Source organism: Hippocampus bargibanti, linkage group LG08 (genome assembly GCF_051943395.1).
Source record: "Hippocampus bargibanti isolate YZ-2025 linkage group LG08, ASM5194339v1, whole genome shotgun sequence".
Taxonomy (NCBI): Eukaryota; Metazoa; Chordata; class Actinopteri; order Syngnathiformes; family Syngnathidae; genus Hippocampus; species Hippocampus bargibanti.
The window spans coordinates 19,746,655-19,759,709 of NC_142741.1; the positions used below are offsets into that span (position 1 = coordinate 19,746,655).

A 13,055-nucleotide genomic window follows, 5' to 3' on the forward strand; every position below is an offset into this window, starting at 1 on the left:
CCAGCAGAATCACCTCCAGATCAACACTGGCAAAACCAAGGAGCTGGTGGTGGATTTCTGCAGGAAACAATCGTCACCTGCACCATTGAACATCCAGGGTTCGGACATTGAGAGGGTGACCTCCTACAAGTACCTGGGTGTTACTCTCAACAATAAACTGGACTGGACAACAAACACGGATGCCCTAATCAAAAAGGGACAGAGTCGCCTCTTCCTCCTCAGGAAACTGAGGTCTTTTGGAGTTCAGGGGTCACTCCTAAAGACTTTCTATGACTCTGTGGTGGCATCAGCCATCCACTATGGCATTGTCTGCTGGTCAGGCAGCATCACCACCCGGGACAGAAAAAGACTGGAGCGCTTTGTCAAGCGGGCCAGTTCTGTCGTGGGCTGCTCGCTGGACTCTCTTGAGGAGGTGGGCAACAGACGGACGCTAGCTAAACTAAAAGCTATGACGGACAGCCCCTCCCACCCCCTCCTGCCCATCCTGACAGCTCTGGGTAGCTCCTTTAGCCAGAGACTATTACACCCGCGCTGCAAGAAGGAGAGGTACCGCCGCTCGTTCCTACCGACTGCTGTCAGGCTTCACAATTCCCAATGATCACATGTGAAAAAAAAAAAAACAAAACAAAAAAAACTGGAAACTTGTAAATATGGGTTGTTGCAATATATCTTAATGCATCTCTTGATTCTGCACTATGTACAGTCTTGTTTATAGAACGGTTTTTGCACATCTACATTTGCACAGTATACAGTTGACATTTTTATTTTGTTATGCTTAGAATATCTTGTTTTCTATCCTTTCACTCCCACCCCAACCCCATCCCTCTTCAATTGCTGCTGTGGACTGCAAATTTCCCCATTGCGGGACGAATAAAGGTATTCTGATTCTGATTCTGATTCTGATTCTGATTTACCAAGAGGTCAAAGACTATGTGAAAAACCTACTTCACCATGGTTGGATAAGGGAATCCACTTCCGCATAATCATCCCCTCCGCATAATCATCCCCTGTCGTCTGTGTTGAGAAAAAAGATAAAAGCTTGCGCCTGTGCGTTGACTTTAGGGAGCAAAATCGCAAAACGGTCCCCGATCGTCACCCACTCCCACGTATTCAGGACCTGCTCGATAACCTGGGGGGCTACTCTTGGTTCTCAATACTCGACCAAGGCAGTGCTTACCACCAGGGCTTTGTTGATGACAGTTTCAGGCATCTAACGGCTTTCAGCACCCCTCGGGGGTGCTGAAAGCCGGAACAACCTGTAATGGATGAACCCAAAACAACCTGTAATGGATGGTAATGAGGGTGATGCAGGAGCGCCGGCAGAGTTGGTGGAACCGGACACCGGGTCACAAAGTGGAATGGAATTGCTGGTAATTAGGTCTACTCGGACTCTAAGACCCAGAGAGATATTCACATATGAACATCCATCATACCAGCCCTGGAGACCTGGGGCAAATGTCTTGTATACTTCCATGCCCTACCCCATGACCCATTATCCAGTGCGACCTGCACCCTATCACTACCCTACCTCAACGGTATGGACTCATTAGACAGCAGACTTGCATTTGAATGTGACTGACACCACACTACAGAGACCAGACAGATGACTGTTCTTTTACTGGTACTTGACTACTACTTGTTGTTGGTGTAGTTCAAGATGTCGTAGACATCTCTTAAAACACCGGAGAGTGTAGGGGTTTAGAAACGACCTCCGTTACTGTATGTTATTCGATTAGGCTACCAATGCAGTAGAGGGTGCTACGCGCCTGTGAATGGAACAGAGGAAGACAATGTCGGCTCAGCTCACGCATGCGCAATCTGTCATAAATGCCGCTGTGTGAAGCTGATTAACACGTTTGTCTCCTGTCGTCTCTTCCTCGCCGTTCACAGTGCTACCTGCCTGTGACTCATTTGGACCGACCCAGGTATCCCCTAGGCCTGAGGCCGGTTACACCTATAATCCTACTGTACCCTCCGCACCCTGCCCACCACATTTTAATAATAATAATACATTACATTTTAAGCGCCTTTCAAAGCTCTCAAGGACACTTTACAGTCATAGACAGGCATAGGTACTATAATAAATAAAATATAATCACAAATAGAATGCAATAAATAAAATACAATTATAAATAGAAACAAGAGAGAGAGCTACACAGAAAATGCAATTTTAAATAGGTTGCTTTTCCAGCTACTCCCATCAGGCAGGCACTACCGATCCTTGCGCACCAAATCCAGCAGACATTTAAACAGCTTCTTCCCCCAAGCCATTAAGTCTTTAAACAGTAACCCAAATAGAACTGTATAGTGCCTTTTTGCAATTTTTTGATGATGATACTAGTGCAGCGTGTACTACCGGAAACAAATTCCTTGTGTGTGTTCTACAATGAATTACAGGAGCTCAGGTCAAAGGTGAACACATTCAGATGGATTGGACTCAAAAGGAACAAGTTCCTGTTAAAATGGTGTACCAAATCCTAATTGCAGCACAGGTTGGAAGTTTTGGCCATTCATCCGAGCAGACATGTGGTGTAGTCAGAAAATGTTCCTTGAGGTAACTATAGTGAGCTCAGTGAGCAAAGGTCAGGGGTGGCCATGCATGCGCCGATCATTCTTTCTGAGAATAACTTTTCTACCAAAATGTTTTCTTGCTGTGGCTTGGTTATGGGATGTAACTGATAATTGACTGTCAGAATTTAATTATAGTCTTTAGCTAATTTATTTAAAACAGATTGTTGTTTTCATCTAGGGTATATTGTTTTTTTCTTAGTAAGTAGGCATTAACCTAGGCCAGGGGTGGGCAAACTTTTTGACTCGCGGGCCGCATTGGGTTCTAAAATTTGACAGAGGGGCCGGGCCAGGAGCATTTGGAGGGAGTGTTTGGGCCGGAAATACTCTGAACAAGTTATGTCCATAATTTATAAAATCACTTCAAATGACTTCGACTGAGCATATTTTACAAAGATTCCACAGCATATAGCTATAGTTTACGTTCTAAGACTTGCGCTGAATATTCATGAAGTCTTGTTTTCGAGTTGATGACGATCCCCATGTGACGTCACGTTTGGACCGCCCCTGACAATGCATACAATGCATTTTGGGTACTTTGTTTGGTCTGAAAACTTCGTGTTGATCCATGTTGATGGTGAAATTAGAAGGAAAACACATAAATAATGGCATGGTGAATCGTTGTGTGTTGCACCAAGACAACTATTTGATATTCGCTGACACAAATTCCCAGCTGACAAATCAGCCCATTTCCAACGGAGCTTGGGCGCAATCTTCTGCATTTTCTGGGTGCTACATTGCTGTCATTGACGGCTCGAATTGATATGGGAGGACTCCTTGAATCAATTGCAAACATTTATGCTTTCCTCTTCAGAACTATTTGAATCATATTCATAACTGGATGAGTAACAAGAAAACATCTTCTCCGAATCTGAAGCAATTGTTTTGATTCTCGATCAAAGACAAGACGTCTTGGCGTGACGTCACGAACAGGGCGGTGGGACCTTCTGAAACTGACCATTTCCGGATTCATTTTGAAGTCATTTTTATTGGTGTTTTTCATTTAACTAAAAACATCAGCCTGCCTGATTTGGGTATTTTAGATGCTATAAAACGTTTTTCTGATGTCAGTGGGAAACAAAAACAAAAAATGGTGCCGGTTGTCCTTTAAATGTAGTATGTACAAACCTCATAGCACAGTAAGAACACTACAACCCAATTTACTAACTGTCTTTCAAATGTGAAAAATATCCCTGATCAGTTAATAAATTTGTCTCAAGGAATATGGCATTTATATACTATTTCGCAGATACTTGGAGGAGGAAATGGAAATAGATTAAAATAACATATGCACTGTGATTTATTTTAACAAGTTTCCATTGAAGGGGCAAAGTTAAAGAAATCAACATTTATTGAAAAATGGAATCACTTTCAAAATTCAAAACATATTATTACACAACAAAATATTCAAGCTCAATAATACCTACTTTTGTTAAATTCCGCCAAATCATTGATGGTTTTCCTGACCGCGTGCTCAACAAACTCCTCACAGACGCCCTCGCCTTCACGCGCAAACAATACACGTGTACCGTCGCCGAGCACACGAACATCGACTACCTGCAGTTGAAATTTGCATACTCGGCACGGCAGCCAATCAGAAGCCTGCTTCTTTCTTCCGGACTTTTGCAAGCGTTATAAAGTCGTGCAATTGCATGTCATTTAACAAAATAGATGCACAGAAGCTCAGCCCAGAAGGAAGATTCAAAAGAAGCTAACAAGATATGTGACGCTACAAAACGTAAATTTACATTAAACCGTGACTGTAAAGTGTACGTGAGACTCATGAAAGGGGCTTAGTGGCTCGTAGAAAGCAATGCAAACGTTGCATTGTGCACTGCAATGCCAATCGAGTACTGCAGCAAAATCTACAGCCATGCACATTTACCGTAAATTAAGCAAGGTAGCATTTATAGTAGGTGCGTTCTTGATTTAAAACAAACTTTATACTTTGTGACGATGCTTTTTAATGTGATTAGTTGTCTCATTGTGCTTCAAGTTGTGAAAAATGGGGCAGGCAACTTTTCAGTTATCTGCCCTGTTGTTCGCTAACTTTTTGACATGAGTTTTAGACACTGTTTTGTACTATAATTTGGGCAAATTCGGCGGGCTGGATTAAAAAGCCTAACGGGCCGTATGTGGCCCGCGGGCCGTAGTTTGCCCATGTCTGACCTAGGCACGATGGGAATAGCTTCATCATAACCATGCAATGACATCAGGCCTATAAACGAGCACACAATACATACGGTTATGATAAACTAACTCAATGATGTGATAATTAAGGTGTCAGTTCATGAATAGGTGTATAATCAGTGGTAATTTCTATCAACAAAGAGGCTCTGACGAGGACAAAATGGAACTGTATAGTGCCACTTAGCAGTTTTTTTTTGACAACGATACTAGTGCAGCGTGTTCTACCGGAAACAAATTCCTTGTGTGTTCTACATACTTGGCAATAAAGATGATTCTGATTCTGACATAGAGACATTTTACACAGCTCATGGGTCGACATCGATGACAATGTTGCGTATGTGGAGTGAATTGAATAAGCAGCGGGCAAGACCAAGAGAAAAAGCCTTGCCCGCATTTTGTGTCATCCTCTTGATGACACACACTATATATATATATATATATATATATATATATATATATATATATATATATATATATATATATATATATATATATATATATATATATATATATATATATATATATATATATATATATATATAGCACAAATAGTGCCACTTGTGGCAGAGAAAATGAGCACAAACGAGCACAATGACATCATCCAGTGTGGGTCCTTGGGCAAGACCCTTCACGCTAATGCCTACCTCATACAATGATGAGAGACAATAAATGGAATGACATGCCGGCTCAGACGTCGCCCGGCCAAACAAGGTCTGCGTCAGGTGCTGGGGAACCAGAGCACCCTGATGAAAAATGGGCTACTGGAACAAAGCGGAGATGGACGAGATGCGATAACATGGCTCTGTTGGAAACTGGGCAACGAAGGCACCGATTACAACGGCTATGTGAAGTACCACCTGAAAGTCTCATGGAAACTGTGAATGCAGCACTGAGAACGATCCCGACCGGAACGATCACGGAAACCAAAGAGCCACGAGATTCATTACCCACCATGGAAAAGACGGTTGGAGGCCAAGATCAAGGCGGCTCGGAAAGATGTGAGTCAATTGACGGAGACCCAGAGAGGTGTGAATAAAAGGCCAATACCCAAGAGGTACATGCAGATAACCATACCTGAAGCACTCGAAACTGCCAAACAAAGGCTCCAGGCCTTGGCCAGTCGCCTAAAGAGGTACACGAAAGAGAATGAGGCCAGAAAAATAAACAGGCTGTTCGCAACACAACCTGCGAAAGTGTACGCTCAGTGGCAGGGTTCAAACAGCAGAGCAGACCCTCCAAGGTTGGAAACTGAAAGATACTGGAAAGGAATATGGGAGAACGAGGTCGCACATAACAGCAGTGCACAATGGCTGGTGACTCTGAAAGAGGAGCACAACAACCTCCCTGAACAGAACCCAGTTACCATCACAGCGGCAGATATACAAGGAAGAGTCTCAGGTATGAAAAACTGGACGGCACCAGGCCCGGATATGGTCCACACCTACTGGCTAAAGAAACTCACAGCTCTCCATGAGCGCCTAGCAGCACAAATGAACCAGCTGCTGATGGATGGGACTCACCCAGGATGGCTAACCGAAGGGCGAACAATCCTGATCATGAAGGATTCCTCAAAGGGTGCAGTTCCTTCCAACTATCGGCCAATAACCTGCCTCTCCACAACATGGAAGCTCATGTCAGGCATCATTGCGGCTAAGATAAGTGGACACATGGATCAATACATGAGCAAAGCACAGAAAGGCATTAGTAGAGATACTAGAGGTGCCAAACATCAGCTGCTGGTTGACAGAACAGTCGCTCAAGACTGCAGGTCCCGACATACCAACCTGTGCACAGCCTGGATTGATTACAAGAAAGCATATGACTCGATGCCACACACATGGATCAATGAATGCTTGGAGTTGTATAAGGTCAACAGGACCCTGAGAGCCTTCGTTGCAAACTCGATGAGGATGTGGAAAACCACACTTGAAGCCAATGGCAAGCCACTAACGCAAGTGTCCATCAAATGTGGCATATACCAAGGTGATGCACTCTCCCCACTGCTGTTCTGCATAGGACTGAACCCCCTCAGCCAGATAATCGCCAAGACAGGCTATGGATACCGCCTCAGAAATGGAGCTACGATCAGTCACCTCCTCTACATGGATGACATCAAGCTGTATGCTAAGAGCGAAAGGGACATAGACTCCCTGATCCACACAACCAGGATCTACAGCAGTGATATCGGAATGTCATTCGGGCTGGAGAAATGTAGTCGGATGGTGACTAAGAGGGGCAAGGTAGTCCACACTGAAGGGGTCTCACTCACTGAAGGAACAATAGCAGACATTGAAAACAGCTACAAGTACCTCGGTATACCACAGGCCAATGGCAACCTCGAATTAGCAACAAGGAAAGCGGCTACGACCAAATACCTCCAGCGGGTGAGGCAAGTCCTCAGAAGCCAGCTCAATGGCAAGAACAAGACCCGGGCAATAAACAGCTATGCCCTGCCAGTGATCAGATACCCTGCAGGAATAATAAGGTGGCCAAAGGAAGAGATTCAGACCACGGATGTTAAGACCCGAAAACTCCTCACCATGCACGGAGGGTTCCATCCCAAGTCCAGCACCCTGAGACTGTACACAAGCCGTAAGGAAGGAGGCCGGGGACTAGGGAGTGTGAGAGCCACTGTCCAGGATGAAACATCCAAGCTCCATGAATACATCAAAGAGAAGGCTCCAACGGATGATGTACTCAGAGAATGTCTCAGTCAATGGGGAACAGAGAATGAGGTGCTGGAAGAGGGACAATCATGGGAGGAAAAGCCCCTACACGGGATGTACCACCGAACCATAGCAGAAGTGGCTGATCTCAAGAAGTCCTATCAGTGGCTAGAGAGGGCAGGCCTAAAGGACAGCACAGAGGCACTCATCCTGGCTGCCCAAGAGCAGGCCCTGAACACCAGAGCCATAGAGGCAGGGATATACCACACCAGACAAGACCCAAGGTGTAGGTTGTGCAAAGAGCCACCTGAGACAATCCAACACGTAACTGCAGGGTGTAAGATGCTGGCAGGGAAAGCCTACATGGAGCGCCATAACCAGGTGGCTGGCATAGTCTACCGAAACATCTGTGCGGAGTATGGACTGGAAACCCCAAGGTCAAAATGGGAAACACCCCCCAAGGTGGTGGAGAATGACCGAGCAAAAATCCTGTGGGACTTCCAGATACAGACTGACAAGATGGTAATGGCCAACCAACCAGATATCGTGGTCATAGATAAAGGGGAAAGGAAAGCCGTTGTCGTGGATGTAGCGGTCCCGAGTGATGGGAACATCAGAAAGAAGGAACATGACAAAATCGAGAAATACCAAGGGCTCAGAGAGAAGCTGGAGAGAGCCTGGAAGGTCAAGGTGACAGTCGTGCCTGTGGTGGTCGGAGCACTTGGGGCAGTGACCCCCAAACTCGACGAGTGGTTGCAACAGATCCCGGGAACAACATCGGATATCTCGGTCCAGAAAAGTGCAGTGCTGGGAACAGCACGGATACTGCGCAGAACCCTCAAGCTTCCTGGCCTCTGGTAGAGGACCCGAGCTGAAATGGGGACAGACACCACCCATGGTGGGTGAGACGAGGATTTTTATATATATATATATATATATATATATATATATATATATATATATATATATATATATATATATATATATATATATATATATATATACAGTGGGGGCCTCGGTTTACGAACACCTTGCCTTACGAAATTTTTGGTTTACGAACGTTAAATTTATGAAAATTAAACCTTGGCATAAGCACTACTTCACCAAAGCACACGACTGAACAGCGCCCAGCCGGCCTACCTTTCCACAACCCCTGAGTCTGAATGCACACGTTGATCGTCTTCAAGGATTTAAAACGGATCCTTTTGCTGTTATGGGACCGAAAATGACCCCACCACAGGCTCGTGTGACACAAAACAAAAATACAGTCGAGAAGAAGAAGGAGATCATTGAGAAACACGAACGAGGTGTGTGTTTGTCTGACTTAGCGGACCAGTACCTATATGCTAAGTCCACCATTGCTACCATCCTTCGCAACAAAGCTTTACACAAAGGCTTTATTTACTCGATGCTTTCACGTGACTAATGACACCAAACTATCCCTTAGGGATTATTGGAAGGACCATTTCAATGTGTATCATTGTGTTCAGCTGATAGAAAAGGCTTGGCATAATGTTACCCTTCGATCCTTGAAAGCAGAATGGAAGAATTTGTGGCCCGCATGCATCCTTAAAAGGGACTTTGAAGGATTTGATCCTCATGATTGTTGTTATTGACAACATTGTTTCCATTGGACAGAACATGGGACTCGATGTGAATGCAGTTGACATTGAGGTGCTTGTTGCTGACCAGAATGAGGTGCTCAACACAGATGATTTGATTTGCCTTCAAGAGGACAGGCAGAAGCAAGCCATTCAGGAGTTGTCCTGGAGGAGATGGCTGCAGCATCAAGTGGAATGATGTGCAGACTTTTATTGAACAGTTCATCCAGAAAATACTGTGGCTCTGAGAATCATCAACATGATGAATGATCATGTGATGCCTCAGTTTCGTACGATCTTACAAGTCAGAAAGCAACAGGTGTCAATTAAGAGCCATCAACGACTATCACACATGTAAATAAAGTGACTTTATTATACAGTGCAGTGTATTTCTTTCATTACAATACAATAGCACATTTATTATACATAGAATAAGGTATATTGTGTGTGGTTTTAAGGCTTATTTAGTTGAAAATTATATTTTTTCAACAGTAGCCAAAATGAAACTGTATAGTGCCACTTAGCAGTTTTTTTGACAACGATACGAGTGCAGCGTGTTCTACCGGAAACAATTTCCTTGTGTGTTCTACATACTTGGCAATAAAGATGATTCTGATTCTGATTCTGATATTTTATGGAGACCTGGGAACGGATATTCTCATTTTAATGCCCCACTGTATATATAATACATTCAATTTCTAAGCGCCTTTCAAAACTCTCAAGGACACTTTACAGTCACGGGATAAGAACTTTTTTTTTTTTTGTGAGCAGCAGCAGCCATCCTCCAAGGGCACCGCACAAAAGGTTCCACTCGAAAGACAATGTTGTCAATCTATCCTTTAGTAAAGGATAGATTGACGTTAAGTTTCTGTAATGACACTGCAACATAGAACTCCAGTGGTGATAAAGCAAATATTTTTGATTTGCACTCAAGGCCAAAAGCTTGGGGAAGAATTAAAATTATCGTGGGTGACAGGTTTATTCAAGTAAGTGATCTTTTCTCACCTAGGTGTCAGCTGAGGTGATTCTGCTAACTAATTAGAATGCCTCACTGCTCCATTATCTTGGCGTTAATCCATTATTACACTGACTTGGCACCAAGGTGGCGGCCTGTAAGAGCAATTCATTGCACTTCGAGGGGAGTCTCACAACTCGATCAAAAGTGCACTGATGATCAACATGTCAACATCCTTTCACACAAATTTGACTCTCGCTAATTATTTTTTTTACCTCATATTCACCAAGACGCTGTTGACTGTCCGCCTGTCAAAATGTATTAGACTCTATAAGTGCGTAATGTAGGACAATGAGTTAGTGGATGGGCATATACTGAAGAAAAGTACAAAAGGTGGAAGGAATTAAGGGTGGGTAGAAGGGAGCAAGGATGCAGAATTTTTGACCGTCTTTTCTATGACAATGAATCCAGATATAGCCTATGTAACGAATAATTAATAGAATCACATTATACATTTATCACAATGTTGCACATCATATTACTATTTGAAACTATGGTTTAATTGTGTTTTTGAAATAATTAATGTCTAATCAAGCTTATATGTAATAAAACCACCTCAATCTATCTTTTTAGAAATTAGTGGGATGAATAACTAATACAAATAATACATACTAATTATAAATAAAATCTATTGGTACAATAACAGTTGGTGCGCATTTGATCATTAATAAATATGTAGACAAGTAGTTAGCAACACAGTACCTTTTAAATAATTTCATAGTTGTATTGCTGAAAGAAGAAACAGTACCTTCAGCGCTGATGCACTTCACACTTTGGACCACCATTCCAGGACCACAACTGCTTTTATTCGGTGTACATTTGCCTGGCTGAACTTGCCACAGATAGCAGGCAGGCTCCTCACAGGGGATGGACTCCACCAAATGAGGGCAGACATCAAGTGAACTGCTGGATGCCCACAACACCTCTCTCCTCCTTTGTATGAATCCTGACAGAGAAGACCAAAGGAGAGAATGAACAGAGGTTGTTAAAATACATTTTCAAACATATCTGTCGACACATTTGGTATGAACCCCTGCCTCCAAAACATTGTTCGAGCAGAAGTTCGGCTCAACTCTACTCCTCTGTGGTCTGACGAGACAAAGGATGAGTCCTTTGTTGTTAAGCAGACAACGTTTGGAGTAAACCAGGCCATGCTCATTAGATGGCTAATTCCTTCTCCACAAGTCTCTGCATCACACTATAGGGATGATTCATTCAATTACAGTATCATTTGATCTATCCACTTGTTGACTTTTGTGGACTATTTCTGTGACGAGTGTCATCTTTAAGCAGAACAATAACCCAGCACACAAGAGAGATATCAAAGGATTGGTCTTGGGACAAGCCTGTGACTATCTTTGCGAAGGTGGCACCGCCAGAGCCCAGACTTTAAGATCAATAAATGCCTGTGTACCGATGCTTTTAATTTAGGATGATAGAGCTTAAAGGACAACCGACACCATTTTTTGTTAACTAATTGACATCAGAAAAACGTTTTATAGCATCTAAAATACCCAAGACATGCAGGCTAATATTTTTAGTCAAATACAAAACTGTCACATCTCGTCGCCGCCCGCGGCGCGCCCCGCCCCTCCTGTCACCTCCTCCACTGCTCCCTGGAGACGGCCCCTCCCATCATCACGCACCTGGGTTCCCACAGCTGTTTGTCATTCCCTTGATTGTGCCTTCTGACTATATTTACCGATCGCGCAATACCGTCTTCGTCGGAGTATTCTGAAAGCCACCATTGCTACTTCCATGCCGTCACCGATCTCTCACTTACCTCTCCCTGCTGTTATTTTTGCATGCGTGCCTCAGTAAAGACTTTTTGTTCACGAGTACCTGTCTCGCCGTGTATTTTGGATCCAACCTCCCCGCTTTCCTTTCGTCACTCGAGCCCTGCCCTCAAGCCTCGAGTGCCGTGACATAATACTCCGACCACCCATGGATCCCGCCGGCGAAGACAGATTCCTCGTCGCCCTGACCGTGCAAGCGGAGCGTTCGAGCCAGCTGGCCCGAGCCATCGCGGAAGTCAGCCAAATTACCACCATGCTGGCTCAACGCTTCGAGGAGGCTGAGGCACGCATTTCCGCCCTCACAACCAAGTCTTCCCCGCCCGTGAATAGGCACGCTCTTCAACTACCGCCTCCCTCACGCTACGCAGGCGAAACCGGGCGCTGCGCTCAGTTTTTAATGCAGTGCACGCTCGTGTTTGAGCAACATCCAGGCGCCTGCGTTAGCGATGAGGCGAAGGTAGCCTTCATCACCAGCCTGCTCACGGGAGAAGCCGAGAAATGGGTGCTGGCCATCCGAGAGTCCCGACCGGAGCTGCGCACCTCGTACCCGGACTTCGTCGCCGAGTTACGCCGGGTTTTCCATCATCCGGTGACGGAGTCCGAAGCTGAGGGGAGACTACTGGACTGCGTCCAAGGGGCCCGTTCAGCCGCGGAATACTCCGTCGACTTCCGCATCCAGGCCGCTGGCAGCGGCTACGGCGACCGAGCGCTGAGGGGGGTATTTCGTCGCGGATTGAACGCCGATCTCAAGGACGAGTTGGCTACCCGCGACGCTGGCACCACCTTCGACGACCTGGTCGCCATAGTCATCGGCCTGGATCACCGTCTTCGGGAGCGACAGAGGGAGCAGCGCGGCCGGCGGCTCGACGAGCCCCGAAGCCGGTCCAGGTCTACCACACCCAGCAGCGAGCGCGTGCGGCGCCTGGAGGAATCCCCCGAACCCATGATCATAGGGGGGGGGGGGGACGACCGCACTATCCCCGGGGCTCGTCGCACCCAAGGCCCCCAGCCGAAGACCTCAGGTCCACGCAAGTCCCCGTCGAAACGGCGACCACAGCGACCTCTGGAGGTCAAATCCACGTCCCTCGTTACGCAGTTGGAGCTGGACAGCGACTTAATCGGCCCGTCCAGCTCCCAAACCGTGCGGGCCCTAGTGGACTCGGGGGCCGACGGGTGCATCATTGACCCCCAGCTGGCTGACTCGTTGGGCTGCCAGCTG

General features: G+C 45.4%; 1 protein-coding gene across 3 annotated transcripts in view; it reads right to left on the reverse strand.

Annotated features, from left to right (window-relative positions):
- Positions 1–13,055, reverse strand: part of thsd7ba (thrombospondin, type I, domain containing 7Ba) — a 261,993-nt gene that overhangs the window by 111,017 nt on the left and 137,921 nt on the right. For all 3 annotated transcript variants that reach the window (XM_089002333.1, XM_089002331.1, XM_089002332.1), the window contains exon 8: positions 10,789–10,986. In XM_089002333.1, the coding sequence (XP_088858459.1) occupies positions 10,789–10,986 (198 nt within the window). The remainder of the gene's footprint in view (positions 1–10,788; positions 10,987–13,055) is intronic.